The sequence below is a fragment of the Mauremys reevesii genome, linkage group 2 (assembly GCF_016161935.1).
Source record: "Mauremys reevesii isolate NIE-2019 linkage group 2, ASM1616193v1, whole genome shotgun sequence".
Taxonomy (NCBI): domain Eukaryota; kingdom Metazoa; phylum Chordata; order Testudines; family Geoemydidae; genus Mauremys; species Mauremys reevesii.
The window spans coordinates 170,534,231-170,562,015 of record NC_052624.1 but is presented as its reverse complement, the minus strand read 5'-3'; the positions used below and the strand labels follow the sequence as shown (position 1 = coordinate 170,562,015).

The 27,785-nt window shown below is 42.8% G+C and overlaps 1 protein-coding gene across 4 annotated transcripts in view; it reads left to right on the top strand.

Annotated features, from left to right (window-relative positions):
* Window positions 1-27,785, top strand: part of SLC22A23 (solute carrier family 22 member 23) — a 178,629-nt gene that overhangs the window by 60,485 nt on the left and 90,359 nt on the right. The window contains exons 4-5 of one of the 4 annotated variants that reach the window (XM_039525314.1): window positions 2,580-2,638; window positions 6,960-7,138. The exons of 2 other annotated variants lie outside the window; for them this stretch is intronic. In XM_039525314.1, the coding sequence (XP_039381248.1) occupies window positions 2,580-2,593 (14 nt within the window). In that variant the 3' untranslated portion in view covers window positions 2,594-2,638; window positions 6,960-7,138. Of the gene's footprint in view, window positions 1-2,579; window positions 2,639-6,959; window positions 7,139-24,701; window positions 24,794-27,785 lie in introns of those variants that run through there. One more of the 4 variants, XM_039525315.1, reaches the window with a different exon arrangement.

The following is a 27,785-nucleotide window of genomic DNA, read 5'->3' as shown; positions in this document are numbered from 1 at the left end:
ATGGCTATCCGTTATTGAAGGTCTGTCAGGTGTCATTCTCCATTCAGTGTAGCTCTAAACTTTACATCATTCTGGAGTGTGATAGAGAAAAATAAATATTCTGGTTGTTTTGTTCACCCCAATCCTCTCCTTGTTTGAATTGTGAATAGCCTGGACTGACTGAGTATAATATGACTATACTATGATATGTAATTTAAGAAGAGAATTTTAGAGGCAGTAGATTGTAGAGTATGGTGCACAGGAGAGGGCCAATGTAAACCTCTTTATGCATCCTGATTTGTGGACCCCTGACTAAAAAGCATCCCTCTTTTCAAGAGGTGACAGAAGAGGAGGGATTGGGAAGGCTGAGGTTTGGAGTGTTCCTACCCCTTGGGGAAGGGTGTGCCTGGAGTCAACCAGTAGCAATCACCTTGGTCCAATTAAGAGTGGTTTGTAAAGACTTCTAGAGGGAGCCATATCCCACTGTTAGGCTAAAGGAGGGGCTGCTGTGATTGTCTTTGAGGGCTGGGGCAATGAAAGAGAGGGAGATGGGATTGGAGGGGAGACCTGGAAAGATGTCTGTTGCCTGGGGAAGAGGAACGGAAGTGGGAAAACTGCAACAGAGGGAGGCAGAAATATACAGATGCAAGAATGTTAGGAGTGTAAATTAATTCCAAGGGGTGGGAAGAGACAGAAGCGAATAGCTGGATTTTGAATTTTAGGACTGTATTTGAAGGTTTACAGATAGTGGTTGAATGGATTTATGGTCAATACAAACTCTGATTTAAACCTCCCCATTTCCACTTTGCAATCCCCTAATTTAAACTGTGTGTGCATGTGTGTGGTGTGAGAGAGAACATTCCCTGCGTCACAACAACTGAAAACTACACTGAAGCCTCTTCTGCTCTCAGATTTTTGTGTGTGTGTGCAGGGAGGAGGAGGGAGGGAAAGAGAATTGTTGTGGCTTTGTAATGTGGGGAAATGTCCAGGAGAGATGTGACCGGGATCATGAATCTGGCTTTATGGCTAAAGCCACGTTTCAGCCCATTTTTCTAGAGACAGAATGCTGGTGTGATAACTCCTTACCCTTCCTAATCTTTTTGAATCAGGATATAAAATTTGTCTTGAGTGTCTGTAAGTCAGAGCATGCTAATTACATGGAATGGTGGAGTAATGCAGTTTCAGAGAAAGGTACCATATCTTTGCAATGAGACAGTTGTCTGTCTTCTAATCAGTAATCTAATCTGTAGTCACTCAAAACCAATCCATGCTGCACTGTTCTCCTGTGGTGGTGTGGTTCATCACACATCTGGTCGGAATCAGTGACTAATAGAAAAACAGCATTGTGTTTATATTTACTTTTCAATCATTGTTCCCAAATATGTTGTTGGACAAGATGTTTTAGCTGAAAGCCAAAGAAAGCACCAATGTCCTTGCAGAGTAGATTATGCTGCTCCTTCCCATGATCATAGAAATGCAAACTTGTGTGTGCATCAGTGTGAGGTGTTTGGTTTTTAAATTGCTTTGACATACAAAATGTTAATACAGTTGCACTTTGCCTCATATTTAAATCAGATCATTAAACTGATGCTGTCGCAAAAATATGGCCTGCTTGCTCTTTGTTTATAAATCCATGTGGAATTTACTCCAGATCTTGTTTATAAATGTCCATTTTCTTTAAAATTCACCATTCTGTCGCTGAGAAATATATACACTTAAACTTCCCTTCCCCATAAATCTACCAGTTTAGTTATGAAGGTTGCATTAAAAACAATGACCATCATAAACTTCATTAATCTCCTGTAGCAGTAACTTCTGAACAAAAATTGTGAGGCCAGTTTTCAAACTTTGTTGTTCATATTAGGTAAGCCAATCTTATGTATGTTGGGTATCTGTTATCTAGACATCAAAAGGCCCGTTTGAGCACCCAAGGCTCCAGTCCAGTAACACACATTTGTTACTTTAAGCATTTAAGGCTCAAGGTTTAAACGTGTACATTTAAGCACCAGGCCCACTGAAGCCACTGAGTACTTTCTTACACAGAAGATGCTTTCTTCCATCCCCGAGGAAATGAGTGAAGTACATAGTGAAGTTTGTGTGAATTTCTTTACCACGAGTAGTTAAGTTGTTGTAACAGTGTGTCGTCTGGAAAATGACAGTGTCGTCATATTGGTTATTACCCTGTTTAGTAAAACAGCAAAACAAATACTAATTAATTGGATGTAGAGATGGGGAAGGAAGCAAAATTAGCATGGAGAAAAGAGCTTCAAATATTAATGTCACTTTAAAAGATAAACAAATATATTTATGGAAAATGAGGCGACCTTGTCAGGAGTAACTGAATGGCCAAATATAATTAACAACCCTTTTGGAAAACTTGTATATTTCTCTTTTATTATGTCATTAATGTAGCTGCTTTGTGATTAGATTTCTCAAATGTGTTGAATGCCCTAGTATGCCCTGTGCTTGCGGTGTTGGTAGCACCTATGATCACTACTGGAGAAATGAGTCTGCTTATTTGGGGCCAGTGGAGAATAGGAAGTCAGGTTTATTTAATATGTATCTGATCTCTGAGCTTTTTGGCATTCTTTCTTTTACAGCTGGCAGACTATGAGAAATAGAGAGAATCTTGGAGACCTGCTCATAATTGGATAAAATGGTACTGCTAATTATGTTTGGGAAGCTTGCCTAGGTTGTCATAAATATTTCTATTCACCTTTAAGACCAATTTTGTTTTAACAAAATATGAAAAGGGAAGAGAATCCACAGTGATTGTCATTGTATTTACATACATTCCTCTCCCTCCTCCCAGCAGTGATCTGCTTTGCTTAGACTCTGGCTTCTCTATGCATGGAAATATAAATTAAATACTGAAAATATTCCTCTAGAGATAAGTTCCTACAATTCAAAAGGTCAGGGCATAGCTACCCCACTTGAACAGCAGGGCAGGGACAAGATTGTGACCTTGCTTCACTTGCTGAAGGTGAGGGAAAGTAATCTGCGTCAGGCTTACTTCCCCCTCTGTGCCAATTCGGTTCTGGGGTGCTGGATAGCATGCTGGGCAGCAGAACAAAGGATTCCCCTCAATCCCCACTCAGGCCCACCCACCTGCTTGGGACTGGGGTAGAAGGCTGGTAGAGCTGTGTACATACAAACATACAGGCTCTGGCCATGTAGGTAACCTGCACAGGGAGAGCAAGGGGTTGCCTTATGTCCTGTTACTCCTATGCACATGCAGCAGGACTTGCAATTGAGTTACTCCTATGGGGAGTTCTGCACAAAAAAATTAAAAATTCTGCACACAATATTTTAAAATTCTGTGTATTTTATTTGTTAAAATAACACAATGTGATCACACTAGTTTCAATTATTTTGGTAATTTATTTAAACTATAGTACAATGGCTGGAGAATGGGAGTGGGGGGCATTGGAGGAAGTCACCAAACCCCCTCTAATAGTAAGGTAGTTAGTATTGACCCTTTACTTCTTGTTAATAGTCAACAAATATATGCAGCCATATGCTCAGTGTTACATCATAGGAAACTGAAGAGAAGTGAGGGTTGGGGACTCAAACTCACAGTTTATACTGGCTACTGACCATCTCCAGAAAGGTGAGTAGCAAACAGTTAATAGAGCACATTTTGATAGGAATTTTTTTCAGTCCAAAAATTTAGACCAGTTCTAATCACTAAAGCACCATAAACATTTATAAGGCCACACTGTCCTTTACAATAAGGCTCCTTTACACCACTCTGGCAATGTAAAGGAGCTTTAACATTTTTATGCTCCTGGGGGAATTCACTAAGAACAATGGGAACAATTCACTAAGCTGGCAGGCTGCTACATTCTGCTCAGTTTGAGAGAACAGAGCCTGCCCCACGCCTATCTCCTCAGAAACACCCCAAAGCCCTGCCCCTCCACCCTGAGCATGCCACAATAGTGAGCGAGAAGCAGGGCCGGCTTCAGCATTTTTGCCCCCCCAAGCCAAAAAAAAAAAAAGCCACGATCGGCTGCCACTTCATAATTCGGCGGCTGGTCCTTCCCTCCAAGAGGGACTGAGGGACCCACCATTGAATTGCTGCCAAAGAGCCATACATGCCACCCCTTTCTGTTGTCTGCCCCAAGCACCAGCTTGCTGTGCTGGTGCCTGGAGCCGGCCCTGGCGAGAAGGACTGTGTGTGTGTATCTGTCTGTCTCTGTCTCACACATGACTGCCCAGCCCCCCAAGCCCTGGTGGTGATTTATGTCTCTACTGGCTGCTTTGAGTGCCCAAACTAACCTGCCTACACTGCTGGGAAGGGGTGCATGACCACTCTTGCAACTTCCCTTTACTTGCCTGTCGGAAATCATTTTTCTGTGGGGAAGCAAAGAAATCTGTGGGGGCCATGAATTCTGTGCATGCACAGTGACGCAGAATTCCCTCAGGAGTATTGAGTGCTTGAAGAATAGAGAAGTGTCATAGTCACTCAATTATTTCTTTCTCATGCCTTTTGGCTTTAATCTTTAAGAGAGATAAATGGGGTGAAAAAGACACTGTGCATTTTAGGAGTGTATTCTACTGCTTTGCTGATCAGGCTGGGGAAAATCTGCCTAGGTCTTGATTTCATGCTGGTTTCCTTCTGATTTTTCTCCTACACCCTCAGGACTCCCCCCAGCTATCGACCAGCCTATCCAAATGCATAGCTTGGGTGGTATGTCTGCAGTTCTTCCCTCATCCCTTGTCTCAGTTGAATCCAGTCTCACACTGTACTGGAGCATGTTCTTCAGTGTATTCCTTCATCTCCTTTTAGGTTGTGCAGTAGCACAGCAGAGCCTTTGTTATGCTTGAGTGCTATTTATAGTCTGAGACATGCATAATAACTGCTGCCTATATTTCAGTACTGTGTACTTTGTGACACATTAAACCTAAATTATGTGTCAGGGATGTCTGATTTATGGGCCAGTGCTGCAGTGAATCCTGGGACAAACTAGAAAAAGTGCACCACAAAATGAAAATATAGAACCACTGCATATTATTTACTTGCCACGCAGCAGAGAAATGTCATTCCTGTGAATTTTAAGAGCTCTGCAAAAGGGGAATCTTTATGGGCTATGGTCAGCTGTGGGGAGTAGGGGTCAGACCCCACTAAGAGGGACAGAAGTGGCTGAAGCAACTCTGAGAGGAAGCAAGAGGGGGCTTTTTGCAGGAGGAATCAGCACCTCTTCTGTGTGACTTATGAACTCTGCATGACAGGTACCTGCCTCTGCTGCACAGCCGCTAAGCCTTGCAGGACTTCTGCGGCAAACCAATAATATTTATTGTTTGTATTATCATGGGGCCTAGGAACCCTAGTCATAGACTTGGACCCTACTGTGCTAGGCGCTGTACAAACATAGAACAGAAGACCTCCCTTTAAGACTTCTTTGTGGCAGAGCATTATATACACCACCTCAAATGAATCTTGTTCAAAGACTGTATGGATTATAAATTGATGATCATGAGAGATGAGGCTAAAGGTGTATTTAACTGGCTCTTCTCTGTAAAGAATATATAGTTTTTCCTTGCTGTGACCCTGTTTGTAAGAGTGGTGGAGCTCACAAATTACAGATATGTACATGTTACTCTCCATGAGAGAAAAATGTGGAGGGAATTCACCTGAAGGCAACTTACAAGATGTGGTAAAATAAAAATGTGCTGGTAACGGAGACCCTTCGGCCATGGCCTTTTTTTTTGTTTGTTAAAATTGCAGGGTGAGGCACTATTTAAAAGCGAGACTCTTCTAGTGGCAGGCAGGCTCTGTATACAAACAAAAAAAATCCCTAATCACTAAAGGACCCATTTAATCCTGGATACTGTGGATGCATCAGAGAGCAAAATTTGGCTCACTATGTGCTAAGGATGTTGTTTAGTCATTATTGGAAGAGAGGAAACATACACTTACATTCCCTATCTCCAGTGGCCCAAATTGTTGCTGGCCCTATTTGGGTGTGCCAGAGGCAGACAAAGGTGCAGGGAAGATCCTTCCAGAGACAAGCATGCAGGAGACATCTGTAACATGGAGGCTAAGGTGGGGATTGCAGCTGAAGAGGATGGCTAGTGCCAAGGGCGGCTCTACAAAGTAGGCTGCCCCAAGCAGCGCGGAGCGCTGCGCCGCCCTTCCCCAGTCCCGCGGCGGGTCCCCTCTTCCCGCGGCTCCGGCATCCTGGGGAGGGCGTCATTTGGCTCCGGTGGAGCTCCCGCCGGCATGCCTGCGGCAGGTCCACCGGAGACCGGGACGAGCGGACCTGCCGCAGTCATGCCTGCGGGAGCTCAACCGGAGCCGCGGGAAGACGGTACCCGCCGCAGGCATGACCGCGCAGGTCCGCTGTCCCGGGCTCCGTGGACCTGCCGCCGGCATGCCGGCGGGAGCTCCACCGGAGCCAAATGACGCCCTCCCCAGGATGCCGCCCCAAGCGGGCGCTTGGCCCGCTGGTGCCTAGAGCCGCCCCTGGCTAGTGCTGCCAGCACAATGACTGTCCATGGTTGGAATAGGAATGAGGCCCACAGCATAGTACCAAGAGCACTGGGGAAGGACAGGGCGCACCATTTCAGAGCTGTAACCAGGCCTGCTAATGACCATGCTCCCTTCAAGTCTGGAGGCTATGTGCCTTGTGCAGGTATAATTCTTCCCAGGCCTGCTGCTCAGCCAATGCACTGCCTCCCTGCTCAGCCACTTCTGTGATTGTCAGGTACTCTGTCTGGATGTGCTGAAGGTGAACTTGAGCATTTGGACAATCATGCACGCAGACCATACAGGCTCAAACTGAACGAGGATTCTTTAGTTAAGTTAAAACAGACTTTTTTGTTTGTTTTAGAACAATTAAAAAGGAGGCTCTATGTAAAACATAGCCAGGACTTACACTATCATGATGTAGTGCAGCCTCCCAGGGTTTTCTTTAGGTAATGTTTGTTCTGCGGCGGTGGGACCTCCTACATTCCAAGCTGTTCTTTTTATTAAACAGGCAAGATGCGAGGAAAGGAAGGGGGAAACATGGGTCGATAGCATTGCTTAAGTGCTAGCCAATTCAATACCTCGGTTCTTCACGGAGTCATCGTCAGTCTTGAGGAGAAATGTTTGAAGGAGACAAAAGGGCTTATTAACTGAGTTAAATTATTCATCAGAATATTGAGAGAAGTATGCCAAAAAGGAGAAGAAAAAAAAGAAGTGAACCTCACACTCCCTACTGCAGCCTGTAATGATCTAAAAATAGGGCTTCAGTCTCTGGGAAAGACCAGAGAATTTTAATTAGCTCATCATGCTGAGCAGCTTCAGTGTGTCAGCATGTTCTACACAAAGGTGTTACCAGGCATTTTTTTTACTGTTATACTAATTTTTCAGTTGTTTAAATAAAAATTGTGTATGTGTGCGTGCGTGCGCAATTGGTTCTACCAGTTACTTAACATCAGAAATCCTGTGACTAAGAAAAGGCCACTGGGGCCTTCTGTTCATTCTCCTTATATTTTCCCCCTTTTCCTTCTTCCCTTTCATTTTGTGTGTGTATTTTTTTTTTAAAACTCACTGATTTTTTTTTTTGTCATTATCCATTTCAAGCACGTTATTACCAATTTCATAAGGTCACACTCCCTGATACATTTTTTTATCCTCCCCCTTCCTTTTTGAATTTACTTTTCCATACAACATTTTTGAATGTGTGTAGGTTTTTTTTTTATTTGAACGTCATAATTTCAATGCTTCTGAGACTCTCCTTTAGTTGACTGACTTATAGCAACTCCAGATGGTTGAAATCTGCTGTTTGCTGGCCTGTGTTAAAGGAGCTGGCAGTCTCCGCTTATTTCCTTGTGGACAGGTGTCTACCCCCTTACTTGTCAGCTTGTCAGAACAAAAATGAGTGATCTAGTGGGTGGTTGAGAGCGTCTGTTCTTCCCCTTTCCATCTCTCTGCCCCCACCCCATCTCCCCAGTTGCTGCAGCTGCGGGAAGTCTAGGCTAAAGAACTGAGACTTTTGTTGCGTTCTGAATATGGTGTGCTGGTGATTTATATTACCATAGCACAGCGATTCTCAGATTGTGGGTCGGGACCCCATTTTCGTGGGGTTGCCATGGCTGGCTTAAACTTGCTGGGGCCCATGGCTGAAGCCAGAGTCCCACCACCCGGGCCAAAGCCGGAGGGCTTCAATCCTGGGTGGTGGGGCTCAGGTTACAGGCCCCCTGCCTGGGGCTGAAGCTTTTGGACTTGGGCTTTGTCCCCCTGGCCCGGGGTGGTGTGGCCCCGGGGCAGCAGGGCTTGGGTGGGCTCAGGCTTCAGTCCCCCTTCCTGGGGTCATGTAGTAATTTTTGTTGTTATAAGGGGGTCTCGGTGCAAAGAAGTTTGAGAACCCTGGCCATAGCACATAGGAGCCATAGTTATGGACCAGGACCCCATTGTGCTAGGCACTGTACAAACACAGAACGAAAAGTCCCTAAAGGTAATAATTGGAGATATGCCAGTCTCCTAGAACTGGAAGGGACCTTGAAAGGTCATCGAGTCCAGCCCCCTGCCTTCACTAGCAGCACCAATTTTTGCCCCAGATCTCTAAGTAGCCTCCTCAAGGATTGAACTCACAACCCTGGGTTTAGCAGGCCAATGCTCAAACCACTGAGCTATCCCTCCCTCTCTGCCTCAAAAAGCTTACAGTCTAAGTAAAGCTGCAGGCAATAAAGTACGATGGTAGCTGGTCCCTCTTTCTTAGTTTGCTCATCCTATATTTCTGGCCTTACTGGAAGCAGGATGTACCAGAAATCTCATGTATAGAGCTTACATGTATAGAGTTTCCTAGCCCACGGGGAATCTACCAGAAATAAGATGCTAATAATTATTTCCAAAATAACTTTGTAGACCACAGAGTCTCAGAGAAACATCTGAATATTTTGGATGGTTATTTGAACAAAACTCTAAACCTGTGGAGGTTCACCTGTTGGAGCTGGTCAGAAACTTTCTGTCACAACATTTTTTTTTTGACAATATGGGAATTTTCATGAGAAGGAAAATCTTTTTTCTGGAAGAACTGGAAACCAAGAGAAATTTCAGTTTTTCAGTGAAAACCTGAGAAATTTTGACAAATTTTTTTGTTGATAATTTTAAACATGAAATAACTCCCCAAACAGCTATATTGCCCTTCAGTAATGCTGACATCTCCCCATTACCCTGGGATGTAGAGGGCAAAGGGTTATGCTCCAGGCAAGTAGCAGGAGTGGAAAGGCTATCATGAGAACCGTAAAATGTGTTGATTCTTCGCAGGGAATTTTTCATTTGGGCATTCAAGTGCTGATAGTATCTTAGGCCGTTTTTTATTTTTTAAATTTATTTGTGGTGCTTGGCAACAAGTTGGGCACTTTCCAAACTGAAAAGGAAAGCATGGTTCTGGCCCTGAAGAACTCATCATCTAAAGACAGGCAGACTGAGAGTTTGGGGAATAAGTAAAACATATATACAGTTAAGTTAATAAAATTATTCACCAGTCACTCTTCAAGCTTGACATTTTCAGTCAGTACGTTTTCCATAGACACCTATGCAGAGCTTGACCTTCATAAGGGTCTGAGATGTGAAGAGTGTAAGACCCACTGTCTATAGTGGGTGGCAAGGGAGAAGTCACTGAGATCTTTGTGTGAGAAGCTGAGAAATAGTCAGAGGAGGACAGCACTTCTCATTGGCCCATTAGGATGTAAAATTGGGTCCTGCTGGTTAAAAGTTATGAGAGTGGTTATCAGCTTCATAGTTCTCTCAATGGAGGTAACCTAGTGTCTTTTCTATAATAATAATAATTCTATAGCACTGTGTTTGAGTACTTTTATGTTTTCTCTAGCTGTGTAGCTATTTTTTTAATCCCCTCTCAGGCTATATGTACATGGCACACCCTTAGCTGTGGCATGTAGAGTATGTGTGGCTACATGCTATAGTGAAAAGCAGGTTGCATTCACACTACGGTGTTAGCTACCTGCAGCAGTGAAAGGCGCTGGCAGGGGGGTGGCAGTGGGACATTATTCTGCTAAAAATAGCAGTGTAGATGGGGGAGGCGCTGATTGCACATGTAGAGAGCTGTGTAGGGTACATACTCTAAAGATTCAGGCATGTCTTTTACCCTACTTGCCTAAGCAGTGTCTCACCATCTGTGCTACTATTAATACCTGTGCCAGGGGTGTGTGCAGCCTGTACTCTACACGCTGCGATAAGAAGTGTGCAGCATAGACCTACCCTCAAATATCTTCCCAGCCAAGATTGCCAGAAAAGTTCTTCATGAAGCTGATATAGTTTAGTTCATTGCATGTAGACTTATTAGGTTTTAAGTATCTGCATTAAGTGGCATTTGCCATCTATAAGCCCAGACAATCCTTAGCTACTGTAACTCCTTATTTTAGGCTGCATTGTTCTTACTTATTTGAAGTTCTATCTAATTTGAAAAATCTTGGATTTTGTACCATTACAGGAGCTTTCAAAAATCTTCAGATTATTATTGGTGGCCTGAGGCCACTGTGATTTGACATTAATGGAAGATATGTCTCTAAATCCCTTTGAAAATCATAATCATTGCATCCAAAGGCCTGTAGAGTAAGAAATGTGCATACAACCATGGCGCAAAAATAATTTGGAGGTTCTTTTTCTCTAAGGATGCAAAAAAACTGTTAGCTAGAACGCAATCTTGTTGTTATAACTATGGGGATGAAAATGGATTTTTAAGCAATGCTGGACTCCAGAATGCCAAAGGGTAGGTTTACACTAGCACTTACTTTGATATAACATAAGTTCCTCGGGGGTGTGAATAAGCCACCTCCCCTGAGCGACGTAAGTTACACTGACGTAAGCGCCAGTGTGGAAAGCACTATGTTGTCAGGAGACGTTCTCCCATCGGCATGGAGCGTCTGCACTAGCAGTGCTACAGCAGTGCAGCTACATCAGTACAGCTATGCCTCTGTAGAGATTCTAGTGTAGACCAGCCCAAAGACTTAAAGGGTAGGATTGATCAATAATAAAGTTACAGTGATGAAAAGTCACCCTGATTATCACTTTAATCTTCTCTCACCTGTCTGAGTTTTGAGGATTGTTCTCTCCTCTCCTCTTCTGTTGTTAGATGTGAAACTAACATCTGAGGGAATGGCATAGAGGACCCACCCAAGTCTCAGCCAAGCAAGAAGGATTAAAAAGATAATACGGTCCAGATGTCCAGTCAGCAGTAATGATGATTAAACTAAACCCTGACATCACTCATGTCAGAACATTGGTGTGTCAGAGATCATTGAAACTTTATTGCTGCAGCGGAAAGGCTGATCATAGCAAATTGCTCTTGCAATAGAGCTGATTAATATTCTCTATTTATGCTGCTAGTCAACACACGCAGAAGCCCCACTAATTGTTTCAACAGAGGAATGAGGAATCTAAATTCCCCTGGTAACGTTTTTTTTTTTTAAATGCAGATATTTGTCATCACCAGAGCCAGGGTTTCAGGAAAGATAGACATGGTAGAACTTGTCCAGAACCTGATGGAAATTCTGTCTTCTTTAATTGATGTTCCTTTTTGTAAGCTGCATATTTCAAAAAGCACACATCCCGACTTCCTTTGTGTCCAATTGATTTCCAAAGGGGGATCCAGCTCAGGCCCATCAGGCTGGCTATGGAAGCATTATGCTTTCATCCCTGCTACCTTAAAATTCATGATGCTATTAAGGGACAGGTCTCACTTCATTAGGCCAGCAGGATTAGACTGAACTGACTGGTGTTCTGCATACAGTAATGAAACAACATTTCATATTGATGATACTCTCTGCATCAGTTCCAACAACATGCATAATAAGCAAGTGAAAATCTTTACAGAGCAACTAGTACTACAAAGTAGTCCAGAGCATCTGAAAGCGAAGTGGTGCAGCCGCTGACACAGATATGCCTACCCAGGGGCGGCTCTAGCAATTTCGCTGCCCCAAGCAGGGCGGCACGCCGCGGTGGGTGCTCTGGCGGTCACCAGTCTCGCGGCTCCAGTGGACCTCCTGCAGACGTGCCTGCGGAGGGTCCGGTGGTCCCGCGGCTCCGGTGGAGCATCCACAGGCATGCCTGCGGGAGGTCCACCCGAGCCGCGGGACCAGCGGACCCTCTGCAGGCATGCCTGCGGCAGGTCCACCGGAGCAGCCGGACGACCGGACCCTCCACAGGCACGCCTGCGGGAGGTCCACTGGAGCCACCTGCCACCCTCCCGCCGGCATGCCACCCCAAGCGCGCGCTTGGCGCGCTGGGGTCTAGAGCCGGCCCTGTGTCTACCCTAATGGCACAAAGCGTGCAATTTCAAATGTGCTGCAACCAGCATTCTCAGTTCGTACTGGAAGATGCTTCTGTTGAAACAAAACCAGACATTATGTGGTGATTGGTTATGTGGATTTCACCTGCAGCTGGGATATATTTACTTCTGTATTTATTACTAAGGGTGGAGTTCTGGAAAGGTGGTATCTTACGTACCAAGTTAAGTCTGAATTATCTGACTTTGTTTCCTTTGGGAGTTTTATTGGGAATCATCAGACATCAGCAAACTGGTGATTATAGTATAGTACGCAAAGCAAAAGCAATTGAAATGAAATAGTGAGGTTAAAAAATAAGCGAGTTACAATCTCTTGTAGAAGTCTTGACAAATACATTGTGTTGATTCACATATTTAAATTCTAGTTCCCTGTTTTTGTCTCTGAGTTTGCCTTCAATTTAAATATTTAGTTGTTATATAACAGGTCATGATTAATTTCATTACATTAAACACTTAACCATTAGTATCACTCAGGTATCTTGGGATGAAACTATAAAGTTGAAATGAAAGTTAAGGGCTTGGAGTGGATTTCTGTGTGATGACATTCCTACTTCCATACCTCTCTGGTGTCACTTCATACCACAGAGCATCTGTTGCAAAGAGAGAGACCGACTACAGCATCTTCAGTAAGCTGTTAAATGTGTGTGTTTTCTTAAACTTCCTTGTGGTGTACTACATTGAAATACAGTTTGTTAGATTGTCTGTACAATAGAGCAGGAGTAAAGAGAATATCTTGCTTAGTGTCTGTCCTGTCCCAGACCAGGTTGAACTGATAATGGATGTTAGTATTTAATTGAACCCCGCTAAAGTTATGAATGTAACTCACGGTGCAGCCTTTCCAACATGTCAGTGGTTCTCACTACTAATAATGAAATAATAGTTTTGTAGACCAAGCACTGGGAGATTGTCAGCAATAAATATAATCTAAAGTTGCTTTTCCAGCCACTAAGTACTACATAATTTGAAGCTTTGTTAATTTGTTGGATCTACTTAAATTTCTTTCCCAAAAACAAGGGTCAGACTTTCGTGGCAGAAGCAAACATTTAATGCTTCTTTTCTTTAATCCAAACAATCTCTACTGTTGGCAGCCAAACTGCCTATGCGGCTCCATGCTCTGTTCTGCCAGCACATTCTTCCTCCCCTATAATATCCTATTTGCTTGTAAACTTGTATAGGGCATCTTAAGTACAGACTTCTTTGAAGAGCGGCAAACTTGCTTAGTTTGAGGGCAACACCCCTTTATATGTGGGTTATTCTGACGCTTCAGTTTATACTCTGTACTTCATATTTTAATTTATTTTTTTCTAAATAGACAGTTCCTGACAAAATAGAGGAGTAGACAAAATCTGGATTGGGGGAAAAATGAAACCTACCAATCAGTACACCTGCTGCTTCATCTGTGGTACCAATAGTGGAAACTGGTGTGGACAGGACTCAAGATCTTCTTACCACTGTCATCTCTACAGTACAACTCCCACCAGTGCTGCTACCGGTGAAGCAGCAGGTGTACTGATTGGTAGGTTTCATTTTTCCCCCAATCCAGATTTTGTCTACTCCTCTATTTTGTCAGGAACTGTCTATTTAGAAAAAAAAAAATTAAAATATGAAGTACAGAGTATAAACTGAAGCGTCAGAATAACCCACATATAAAGGGGTGTTGCCCTCAAACTAAGCAAGTTTGCCGCTCTTCAAAGAAGTCTGTACCAGTGGTGAATTAGGGATCCAGCTGTTGTCATTGTAGACAAGGCCATGGTGTCTAGCTGAGATGTTGGCTCTGCAATGGTGCTGCAAGCATGAATGGAGATAAGCCAGGAGAAAAGTCAAAGAGATGAAAGCCTTCTGGCATTGCTTGTTGGCAGTTGCGGTGAGGTTATAATGTATATCAGTTTTCATATTTTCTTTTTTTGTGCCTGTATAGCCTTTCAGTGGCTTGGCAGCTTGTATCTGAACTCATAGATCCAAATCAAACTCCTTGGAAGTGCTTCTTGCAATCAAACTTTGTGGCTTTTTTGATTCAGTGACAGCATACCTCAATGTGTTGTGCCTCTGTGTAATCTAACAATTTAAAATAAAATTTTAAGGGCTCTCTGGCATGCCAATAAGCCAATCACACTTAGTTTTGATGGAGTGTCTGTCCCCATATGAGCCACAAATGTTCTTCCCCGGGCTCTGTAATTTGTCAGCTATGGTTGTATCTGTTGGTTTTTTTTTTCCCCCATTAACCTAGTTGTCAGTTATCCGGAATGAAGTGGTGTTAGTGGTCAGAGCATAGACCTGGGAGTCAGGAATCCTGAGTTCTGGTTCCAACTCTGCTACTGTCTCACCATGTGACTTTAGACGGGTTACTTATCCCTTTCTCTTAATTTCCTCATCTGCAAAATTGGGGATATTGTTGTATGTAAAGTAAATAAGGTTTTTAAAATGTTTAAGAAGCTCCATTTAAAATTAAATTAAAATGCAGAGCCCCCCAGACCGGTGGCCAGGACCCCAGCATTGTGAGTGCCACTGAAAATCAGCTCGTGTGCCGCCTTCGGCACGCGTGCCATAGGTTGCCTACCCCTGTACTAGTATTTTGTTTCAACAGTAATTTGTCATCTGTTGGACCAAGGAAACGATTGTACTTTTTACATCAAAGGGGCTTGTGCTTGAGCATCTCCACTGATAGCAACTGGGGCAGTGTCCCAGGAGAAGAGCTGTTCTTTGAGACAGCCAGTTCCAAAGCTCTTAGTGGCTTTATAGATTAAAATGAACTCCTTGAATTCCTCCCAGAAATGTATTGACAGCCAGTGAAAATTATGGAGCATAAGAGTTGTCCTCTGCATAATGCACCAATACATGACATGCTGTATTTGCACCAGCTTCAGCTTCCAGCTAGTCTTTGAAGGCAAAGCACTCTACAGTTATTTAATATCGAGGTGGCAAATACATGAGTAATCACTGCAATGTTGTCAACTCTAATGATCTTTCCACAAGTGACATGATTTTGGCTGGAGTCAGTCTCGGGATAATGAAAGAAGCTTCTCTCGCAAATTTGAGCCCTCTGATTGGCTGCCTGCCCCACTTGCCTGCCTCCTGAGGTAGAATAACCAGTCAGAGCTGCTGCAGGCAGAGCTCTCTCTGCTCCCTATAGCAACCCAAAGCCATTCTCGCAGGAGGGCAGGGGGACAACAGAGCTAAAGAGCCCAGGAGTTCAGAGTGGCTCTGCTCCTTCTCTCCTCCTGTGAGCAATGGGGACAGGATGGTGCTTCTACTCCTTCCCCCTTCCTCCCTGCAGCACACAACCTAAGAATGGGGAGTGGGGGTGAAGAGCCCATGGAGCTGCCTCCCCCAGCCTGGAAGAAGGGAGAGGGGACCCCGCTGCGGTCGGAGAGTGAAGAGCCCCCGGAGGAGCAGAACAGAGGCTGGGGAGAGGATAGTGGAACTGATGGGATGGTGGGGGAGTGAATTTATGGAGGTGGGAGCAGAGTAGGTGCAGAATTAACTACTGGGCAGGGAATGAGCAGACTGGGAAGGAGGGGAGTAAAGTCCTGCAGCAACAGCCAAAATAGTCTTACCCAATATATGTGAGCGCATTGGCAACGCTAGCTGTCGTGCACACGTTGGGGATGGGCAAGGGGGAGTTCAGAAATCAAAAGACAGACCAAACATGCACAGTACAGTCTTTAGGTCTGGGGGGAAGTAGAGGGGAGGAACTCACACACCATGATTTTTTGGAGTCTGACTCATGATTTTTGAGTCGGCAGGACTGGTAATGGTGGCAACTGTCTGTACTGAGGGAAAAAGCTGCATGCTCAAGTGTGCAGGTTTCAACTGAGGCTTTGAACTGGGACACTTTGTATTCATTGTCACTGAAAATTTTAAACTTAGAGTGTATTAGTTTATACCTGTACAGTCCTAGTGTCCGCAATTAATTTGTGTTCAAGGCCTCAAAGAGCATATACCTTTAGATGTAAGGACAAGGCAGAGACTTGCGTGGATTTTAAGTGGCTAGCAGAATAGGTAAAAGCTCATATGGCATTTAAACACTGCCAAGTTTCCATGTATAAAATGTCAAATGCACCTTTTAAACATGAGATCTTAGTACATGCCCACCTTCCTTGTAAGTGGCCAGGGAGAGAGCTTTTCACGTCAGTATAAGTTTTATTGTATACAGCTCTGTATAATCGTTATAGTAACTGATCTAATGACAATCTCCTTATAGGCCTCAAATTTTGTCTCTCATACGTGGTGTCTTATTAAAGAGGAGTGAGAGTGATGGAGCTAAACTGGTGCTTTTAAGTCTCTCATAGCTGTACTGTCTCAGAAAATGCTTGTGCATCTTGAAGCCTCCTGGACAATTGATTGCTTTAATGTAAACATTCCAGTCCTTGGAGCTTAGAAGTAGGTCATAGGCGGTGAGTGAAAAAGGGAGGGTGGAGTAGTTTGGAGATATAAGGGAGTGGCCTCCATTTCTAGATTGGGATAAATAGTGAGGTGGGTAGCATTCAGAATGATTGTTCTAACTTTGTTCCCAGGAGGTTTATTGAAATTTGTGCTAGGGCAGGAATTCTGGTGCTCATGTAATTTTACCTCTGATTGAGATCAGATTCAGCTAATTAATCTGCAGGTCTGAAAGGGTAGATTTTGGTGGTGTTTGTTAAAATATATCTTCAGGTACCATGTCTCAGTTTAGCAGCGGGAGATAAGTTCAGTAGTGGACCCTACTTTAGTGACAGTGTTAAATCCCAGACCTCAGAACAAACACTATTGTGCCCTATGCTCAGCATTTCTGTGTGTGCTGGCTTTCCAGAATGACACTGAGATATCCTGCATTAAAGGACTAGCAGAAGGGTCATCCAGGGCTCTCATTGAGAATCGTGTAGGACTGAAAGGGACCTCAAAAGGTCTTTTAATCATCCCCCAATGCTGAAGCAAGACCAAGTATACCTCGACCATCCCTGATAGGATTCCACAATCTCCCTTGGTAACCTATTCCAGGACTTAACTACCCATATAGCTAGAAAGTTTTTTCCTAATATATAACCTACATCTTCCTTGCTACAGATTAAGCCAATTACTACTTGTCCTACCTTAAGCGGATGTGGAGAACAGTTGATCACCTTCCTTTTTATAACAGCCCTTAACGTATTTGGTATCTCTCTCCGCCCCCAGTCTTCTTTTCTGAAGACTAAACACACTCAGTTTCTTTAACCTTTCCTCATAGGTCAGAGTCTCTAAATCTTTTATTATTTTTGCTGCTCTCCTCTGGATTTTCTCCAATTTGTCAGTATCTTTCTTGATGTGTGGGGCCCAAACCTGAACTCAATATTCCAGGTGAGGCCTCACCAGTGCCAAGTGGAGTGGAATAATTGTCTCCCGTGTCATAGATCTGACTCTCCTGTTAATGCACCCTAGAATACTATTAGCTTTTTTGACAATTTCATGTTATTGGCTCACATTCCATTTGTGATTCACTGTCGCCCTGAGATCCTGTTCAACAGTATTACAGCCTTGCCATTTATTGCCCATTTTGTATTTGTGCATTTGATTTTTACCTTCCTAAGTGTCGTAACTTGCATTTGTCTTTATTGAATTTCATTTGTTGATTTCAGACCAGTTCTCCAATTTAACCAAGGTCCTTTTGAATTATAATCCTGTCCTCCAAAGTGCTTGCCGCTACTCCCAGTTTAGTGTCATAAGTATACTCTCCACCCTAGTATACAAGTCATTAATGAAAATATTGATTAGTACCAGACCTATGTACAGACCCCATTATATAGATCATTCCACTTTGACAGTGAACTGTTGATAACTAGTCTTTGAATTCATATTTTCAGTTGTGCACCCACTTTATAGAAATTACATCTAGATCACATTTCCCTAGTTTGCTTATGAGACTGTCATGTGGGACTGTATCAAAAGGTTGGCTAATATCAAGATAAATCACATCTACTGCTTCCACCCATCCACTGGACCGTAACTCTGTCAAAGAAGGAAATTAGCTTGGTTTGACATGGTTTGTTCTTGACAAATCTGTGTTGGCTGTTATTTATCACTCTGTTATCCTCTAGGTGCTTACAAATTGATTGTTTAATAATTTGTTCCATTATCTTTCCAGATATCAAAATTAGGCTATAATTGCCCAGGTCCTCTTTGTTTCCCCCTTTTTAAAGATGGGTATTATGTTTGCCCTTCTCTGATTCTCTGGGACCTCACCTGTCCTCCATGAGGTCTTGAAAATAATTGCTAACAGTTCTGAGATTCAAGTATCAGAGGGGTAGCCGTGTTAGTCTGGATCTGTAAAAGCAGCAAAGAGTCTTGTGGCACCTTATAGACTAACAGACGTTTTGGAGCATGAGCTTTCGTGGGTGAATACCCACTTCTTCGGATGCATGCATGCTAAGTTCTGAGATTGCTTCAGCTAGTTCCTTAAGTGCCTTAGGGTGAACTTTATCAAGCCCTGCTGACTTGAATACATCTAATTTACCTAAATATTTTTAATTTTAATTTACCCAATCTAATTATCTAAGTAATTTATCTAATTTATCTGACCCTTGTGGTCCATCCTAACCTTGTGATTCTATAAATTTGTTCCTTCCGTACTATGGTTTGTATTTCTTGCCCCTTGTGGTTAATATTAGTTGTGCTAAGCATCTGATCACAATAAACTTTTTTATTGAAGACTGACATAAAATAGACATTAAACATTTAAAACTTCTTCATGTCATCAGTTATTAGCTCTCCTTCCCCACTAAGTAATGGATTGACATTTTCCTTCATCTTTCTCTTGCTCCTACTGTATTTAGAGAAACTTTTCTTATTTTCTTTTATGTCCCTTGCTAGATGTCATTTTGTGCCTTAGCCTTTTTTATTTTTGTCCCTACATGTTTGTGCTGTTCTTTTGTACTTCTCCTTGGCAATACGGCCATGTTTCCACTTTTTGTAGGATGCCTTTTTGATTTTTCATGTCCTTAAAGAGCTCCTGATGCAACCATATTGGCCTCTTACTATTCTTCCTATCTTTCCTTTGCATCAGGATAGTTTGCTGTTGTGCCTTAAATATTGTCTCCTTGAGAAAACTGCCAGCTCTCCTGAACTTTTTTATCTGTTAGATTTTCTTCCCATGGGATCTTTGTACCATGGGAGGTACAAGTAGGTTAAAGTCTGCCTTTTTGAAGTCCATAGTATTTATTCTGCTACTCTCACTTCCTCCTTTCCTTAGAATCGTGAAGCCTATAATTTCATGATCACTTTCACCCAAACTGCCTTCCACCTTCAGATTCACAAACAATTCCTTCCTGTTAGAATGAAGTCTAAAATGGCTGACACCCCCCCCCCCCCCGGTTACTTCCTCCGCTTTCTGACACAAGAAGTTGTCCCCAGATATTCCAAGAATTTATTAGACCTTTTGTGTTTTGCCATATTGCTTTTCCAACAGATGTCTGGGTAAAGTCCCCCATTATTACTATGTCTTGTGTTTTGGATATTTCAGTTATTTGTTCTGTAAATGCCTCCCACCACCCATCCTGATTTGGTGGTCTATAGTAGACCCATATCATGATGTCATCCCTGTCTTCTCCCCTTTTACCTATACTCAGAGACTTTCAACTGGTTTTACTTTCATCACTTTTTGGACCTGAGAACAAATGAATATATTATCTTGATGTGTAATGCAGCATGTCTTCCTTTTTGTCCTGTCCAGAAAAACTAAACTCTTCTGTACCCATATTCCAGTCATCAGATTTATCTCACCAAGTTTCAGTGATGGCAATAGAGGATTTGAAGTGGACAACATAGTACTGGAGTTGGATCTTTATGGCCCAGGGCTGTCCTTTGACTCCCTTCAGATTTTCTGTACATATCTGAAGACAGAACGTAGTCCTTGGCAAAGCTGAGAGCTGCCATTATCTGTAGAGTGTTTCTGAAGCACCAAGCAGGCATATTGGTTAACTCCAGAAGAAAATAACAAATTTTACATACCTATGTTCTGCACTTGAGTTTTGGTGTGATGCTCATAATGTGAATCTAATAGTATGAATTTGAGATTCTGAGCACCTCAAGCGCCCTGTTCAGCCTAGTGGTGCTGACCACATCTATAAAACGGGCTATAACCTCTTTCTGAGGTGTTCCCCATGGGTGAGGCTGTTCCATATAAGTGTATAATGGATGTAAAGTAAACCAATATCTTCTAACTGAACAAGAGCACTCCATTGCTCACATTGAAGCATTCGCACATTCATTGACCAAGCCTACCTTTTCCCTGGCTTCAGTTTTACTCATTTATCTACCACACATTTCCTGTTATCCAGAGAGTGAAAAAAAAATTTACACAAAAATGCTTTCCCTTAAATAAGAGTTAAGTTTAACCCTCATTTAATAGTAATAAGGCCTAGTGTTGGTATAGAACAGGGGTCGGCAGCCTTTCAGAAGTGGTGTGCTGAGTCTATATTTATTCACTCTAATTTAAGGTTTTGCATGCCAGTAATACATTTAACGTTTTTAGAAGGTCTCTTTCTATAAGTCTATAATGTATAACTAAAGTATTTTGTATGTAAAGTAAATAAGGTTTTTAAAATGTTTAAGAAGCTTCATTTAAAATTAAATTAAAATGCAGAGCCCCCCCGCACCGGTGGCCAGGACCCAGGCAGTGTGAGTGCCACTGAAAATCAGCTCGCGTGCCACAGGTTGCCTACCCCTGGTATAGAAAGACCAGCATGTCTTGATCCTGCTGCAATGCCATAAAACTACCATTCTGGCTATTGAGAAGAGGATCAGAAAACTGCTATAAAAGAGTGGTGGACTTTGTAACTCTGTGTGAGAGAGACTTTATATTTAAATATACTATACATTATAATATTCTACAGTACAAATCCAAAACAGCGGCACTAGTGGAAGATAAGGAGGTTTGGACCATTAATGTGGAATATTTGAGTGCTTTTATGTAAGGGTTTTTCTCCAATATGCTGTATCTGTACTAACCCCAGTGGCATCCATAGATATGCTTTTTGTTGTATTGAGGTAAAAGTAAATTTATTCAATGTACTGGGGAAAAATATTACTCGAGAATGTTTCCATTCTTTCTTTTAAGATATTTGATCTTTCTACTAGTGTACTGATTCCTTGGGAAAAGAAGATAACCTAGAGATTAATACAAGTTTCTGAAAGCCAGTTCTTTTCTACAAGTGCACATCTGGTTCATACATTTCTCAGAGACTGTAACATTAATTCTGCCAGGGCATTTCTCAGCTGTGCTAAGAAATGGCATACCAGCCATTCAAAGCCACTTTTTTTCAAATGTTTGTCTGGAGAACAAGGGTTTGCAGTAATGAGAGATTGCAGTTCCTTGCTTGTAATGCTCACATCTAACTAATGGCAACATCTGGCCTGCAAAATCATTTATTGTGATTGATGATTCAGGATCTACAAAGGACCCAGTTTGACTGTCAGATCCCAGGCTGAATTTACAGGGCAGGGAGTAAGACAAATGTCTTTTTACTTGAAAATTGAGCAAATCTGTTATGGATTAATTTAAATAGAGCAAGTTGTAGAAGTCCACTATGCTATTATTTTTAATAAGGTCACTTGTCAGAGTAGTAATGCACTTGTAAGTCACTATATTTGTATAGTTTGCCTGCTGAATTGAGGCACTCTAGAATATGTCTTTTGTTTTGTTTACCTGTATCTGTAACATGTATGCTCTGTCAGTCTTTGCTCCTGACATGTAAATGACCCAATCTTCAGCCAAGCTTTGAAGAGGCACCTTGATCAGAGTCCGAGACAGCAGCTGTGTATCTATGCTCCATTTCAAAGCAGAGCTAAATTTTTGTATTGGAAACCTATTACTATGTAAAAAATTTCTTTGAAGACGAGTTTAAACCTAATTTTTTTTTTCAAACCAAGTCCAACACCCTTACCCACTCCCCCAAAAAAGATTTTCTTACCAAAAATTCCACAACTTCAAAATACCTAAAATATTAAGAAGTTTGGAAATTAGCAGGTAATGTATCCAATAATATTTGAAATAAAGGGTTACGTGGCTGCGGAAACCATCTCTAGATCCTTTACCTTACTTAGAGCCCAATTGCAAAGCCTTTTGTAAGCTATTGAACACTTATTCACAAAAATAATCCCACTGTGGGGCTAATTGTGTAAATAATCCTCACTAACCTGTGTCCCATTTGCAGTTGGGCCCTTTCTAATTTGAAAACTCCAATAAATTGCAGTGGTTCTTATCTTCATTGGTGTGTGTGCAGGAGGGTGACCATATTTCCCTATGCTGAATATGGGTAAAATTACTCATATTCAAGCGAGTTCAACGGCAATCAGTTGTACAAGCATTCAAATTAACATCAAGTTGACTGAGCCCCCTGTTAAAGAGAAATACTATATAGTTGGATTCTTTTTATTTACCTTCTTATCTTTAAGGCTTTAGGGCTCACACAAGGAGGGTTGGCACACACACCCCTACCGCCCCCCCCCCCCACACACACAGGAAGGGTTCTCTCACACACACGCACGCACGTGCCTGTACACTTCTCTCACACAGCAGGGATGACCGACTGACCCGGCGCTCTCCGTCCTCCGTGCCTGGCTGGGCCCCTGGGATGGACCCACCTCTCTTGGTACCTGGCACGCATCTTCCCAAGGCAACGCAGTCAGGGTTCACACCAGAATGTGGCCAGCAGCAGCCTTTCAGCACTATGCAGGAGGGAAGGGATGGGAGCTGTTTCCAGCATCAGGGGAGGAGTGTGTGTGTGTGGCGGGAGGGGGGGGGGATGACCTGGCCTGTGTCTTTGCAGAGCTCATCTCTTCCCCCTCGCCCACCGCTCCCCTGTGGTTGGAAGCCGCTTGTCCCTTCCTGCCCTCGTAGTGTTGAAAGGCAGCTAACACCTCCAGGCTGCTGCTGGCCACCGACATAACCCAGCCCCCTCCTGTCCCCTGGCTACAGGGTGGGCAGGAAGGGGTTAAGCCCTAAGGATGCATTGTGCACCAGGGCTCAGGGAACCTGACTGCAGGGTCTTCAGCGAACCCGGCCAGACAGGTGTCTCAGCAGAGGAGGGTGCCTAGAGGACAGAGCAACCCCATGCTTCCTGGGGGTGCAAAGAGGGTGCTAAGCCCTTTCCCAGGGCCTGTTGTGGAGCCTGCAGGTTTGGGGCATGAACAGGCTGGAAATCGCTTCCCACCACCACCACTCCAGAGCTTAGCTGAGAGGCAGAGAGGCTTCCCTGTGCGAGTGCTGTGTGGGGCTTTGGCACATGCAGGGCTCAGCTCCTCCTGGCCAGTGCCCCGGGCTGGAGGGTCTTGGGCTTTCCTAGGGTGCCGGCCCAGCCAAAGACAGTGGTGGAAGGAAGGAGCCTGCTGGCCAGGCTGTTGATGAGCTGAGCACTTCGACCAGGGGATGATTCTCTGCACAGCGCTGGGAGCAGGACCAGGGCCGGCTTTAGGACATGCAGGGCCCAATTCGAAAGAGCTGCCGCCGAAATGCCGCTGAAGACAGCGTCAGTGATTGAGCTGCTGCTGAAGATAGTGGTGGCAGCTCAATCTGTTGCCGCTGTTTCTGGCGGCATTTCGGCGGATGCTGCGGGGCCCAATTCCCGGGAATCGGTGGAATTGCCCTAATGCCGGCCCTGAGCAGGACGGACGTGCCCTGCTGTGTGTGGGGGGGAGGGGAGGGCAAAGGGAGAGGATAGTAAGGGGGAAGCACATAAAGGACTGCTGGGTGGGCAGCAGAGACGACATGTAACTGGCTGCCGCCTGGCGCCTGCCCACACTCACCAGCCTCCGCAGTTCACAGCACGCAGCCAGTGCCAGTTGGAAACGGGATGGGGGGGACCCAGCTGGCCGAGAGTGGGCAGACTGTGGGGGCTGCTCGGAAGGACCAGCGAGGGGAGTGGCCAGCCCTGCACACTCATCCCCATCGTTAGCCACTGGATCCTCCCTCCCCCCGGTGGGTGAGTGGCTGGCGAGTAGAGATCCAGCCAGCACCACGACCCACCAGTACTGATGGGAGGGAGACAGAAAATACGGGACAATTTGCCCCTTTTTAAGAAAAAGTTGGGACACCTGCAGGAGAGCTTAAATAGAGGACAGTCCCTTTAAAAACATGATGTCTGGTCACCCTAGTGTGCGGCCAACCACCTTGCCTTTTACTTATTAGGCTGGTATTTTTAATGGAACCTAATTCCCATAGGATTCTCTAAAAATTCCAGTTTTCTTTCTTTCTTTTCTGAATCACAGCTTCTTGGAAACAAAAACTAAATAACAGGGGCATGTTTGAAAATAGAGTGGGGTTTTCATGTATTATCTGGCATCTTCACAAATGTCAGGAATGCACTTAGCATGTCAGAAGGTTAGAATTGATGATGTTTCAAAAGCTGTTTATTCATACAAGTGAATCCCTCCCCAAGGAATCTCTGGTTTTAAACAAATAAAACATTCTTTTAACAGAATAAAAGATAAATCTAGGATGTTGCACTGGTTTCACTGATACGGCTATGAAGACCTTTTGTGGCAAGGTTGCAGCTTTCACACCAGGTGGAAATGTGGCTTTTGCATTTAGGAGATGTGTGAATAAATCTCTCAGGCGATCACAAATCATTCCTGTGTGTCAGGAATGCAGAGGGAAAATGTCAGCATCAATTTGTGTATATGAATATATTAAAACTGGTGGGAAAACTCCAATTTTATTTCCATGATAAACTTCTAGCAAAATTATTTTTATTTGAAATATTACATGGAAATAATATTGGAACACAAGAGAGAGAGACAGCCCTAAAGGAAAGATGTTGGGTGACAAATGAGATGTCACATCCCTTCCAGCCACTATTTTTTTTAAGGCAAGTATTTCCTCATGAGGAAGTAGAAAGCTAAGTGTATTTTTGTTTCAGTTTAGCGACTCCTTTCACTTTAGGAGATAGGTTCTGCCTCACTGAAATAATGTCACAAGCTAGCTTTTTACAGATCAAACTTGATTTTGAGTGGTGTGTTGGAGGGTGTGGTAGTAAAGGAACCTATCTAATGCTTTTACTTGATCACCTTGCTTTCAGAATTAATATATAAGAGACTATCTCAAAATCTGATCAGAGAGAGAAAAATTGTGTTTCCTCAAATGGCTATCTCTAACTTCCTTTTCATTTAATAAGGTGAGGAGAGGGGATCCTCTATGAAAAATCTCCTAGCTGAAAGGAGGTCCTACATACAGAACAAGCAGTTTGGTATATATCCCTCTAATTCTGACCCAGTTTGGATTCTGTCCCGATGTTGATAATTTCCTAGTAACATTAATCTAATAGCATCCCTTGGTTAAATCCCATGGGAATCATCAGGTTCTTACCTCTCTTCTGGTTATGGGCTCATATACTGAACAACAGAGACTTGGCTTTTGTGAGAATAAACGTTAAACAAACAAACCCACTGAATAATGCTGAAATCAGTTACCGTAGCATTTCGAGAATTCTGCGTGCCAAAGCTAGAGTTAGGAGCAAACACCAAAGAAAGTAGCTCAAACTTAATGAAAATGGAAATTTAGATGAGAGGGAAGTGAAGGTACTCATCCTTGAAGATTGCTTGTTAGTCTTAACTATACTTCTTGGTATTAGATACAAAATATATAGCTGCAGATGGGTATGCATTTTTTTTAAATATAATAGGTTCTTGAGGTTTGCTTCACTGCCAGCATTGTAAATATACTAAGAAATTGTTTATCTATTGCCTTTCCTTCTCTCATCCCGAAGATGTTAAGCCACTTAAGGTTTCCTAGCATATTACATTAGCTCCAACACAGAAATATTCATTTGGAACTCTAATAGCAGTGTGTAACAGATTTCTTGTGTGGAATATGCTTTACAGTGGTAGAGAATTTAATTTGCTAACAGAGCTCTTTAGCTATTGCTTCCTTTGCTATAATCCTATATAAACCGCATTAGTCTTTGGAGAGTTCTTGGTTCTCAGTTACTGACCACAAAGACTATATTATAGGGACTAATTTTAATGTAATATCAATGTAGTGAGTGGTTCATATGAACATATTTATCTTTTTTTTCAATCCTTTGCATTCAAGAATCTCTTGCAGTCATAGTCCACTAAAATCACTTAAAGTTCCCGTATCATTAACGAAATCTAGGTGCAAGGTTTAAAACAAAACACAAATTCATATGAGAGAACACACACATTTGAGAATCCATTCTTCTTTCCTTTACTTGCTAAGACCTGCATTGAGTATTCTTCTCCATTTTGCTTGCAGCAATGGATGGTATCTCAGATGCCTATAAGATTGTAGGGGGAAATGCTGTTTCCAATATTTGTGAGGCCAACCATTGCAGTGAAAGCAGAATCCCTGGTGCTGTTCTTGACAGGAAGCAAAAGTCCTCCATAGTTTGTAAACTCACTCATACTGTATATTGTGGGAACTTAAACACTTTCAACACTTTTTGTAAAGCTTTGCTGTTCACCTTTAAGAGCAAACATTAATTGTTGAAATGAGCTGCAACATGTGGCACAGTAGCTGTGGCCTTGGTGATATACAGGCAAAAAGGGTCTATTAGGTCCCTTCCAACCCTGATATTCTATGATTATTAGATGCAGCTTCTCCTGTTGTCTTTTCCCCCAATTTTTCCCCCTTCTACTCTCTCTTGGCAGGCTAGTTCCTTCACTGTCACTTTTAATCAAGGGAAGAAGCCAGAATTTAGGTCAGACTAGATCACAGTGGTCCCTTCTGGCCTTGGAATCTATGAATCGACTGCTCGTTCAAAGCAGGAAAACATGGTAGTGTTTTGACAGGGGATGTTGTCATTAAGGGATATCAATCTTCACTACATCATGGATGTGGAAAATCTGTGCCCAGGTGTGCCTATGTGTGGTGCAGACATACATATGTTCTGCCTCTGTAAACACACATGCATGTTTGAAGAATCATAACCCATTGGTGTGAGATTTATGTCAACCTCTGGTTTTCTTTCATCAATTAAATGTACTGAATCATCTTACACAATTTAAAAAAAATAATTAAAAAGAGAGGTTGATATGAAGATTTTTTTCCTCCTCTTTCCTCCTCCCCTGCAAAATATTTGCTTGAGATCTGAAGGTCGTTCAAGTGGGTTGGAGGTTTGGTTTTCAGATTTCCTCCACCCACACCCAAAGTAACAAACTAACTTTTTTGGTAAAATAAATCAAAAACTAGTGTATCAGCTCCACATATGATAATAGTATTGTCAGCTGTTAGGCATTGTAATCCATAAAATTCTGCATGCGGGAGAATGTAGTCAATCATATTTTTATATTTCATATTTGTCAGTAAAATATTTGTGTCTTTAAATTAAGCAGTATTAAAATAGGTGTTGCTGTACTTTGGTAAACAGCTGTAGTATTATGTAATGGTAGTGGCAGCATTTCAGCAGATGATAAAGTAATTCTTATATATTTCAGAAACAGGATCATTGGTATTCAGATCCTTTGGGGATGAGGGGTGTAGTATAAATGTAGGTCATTATTTATTATTTATTTAACTGCATATAATACATCTACTGTGTTATA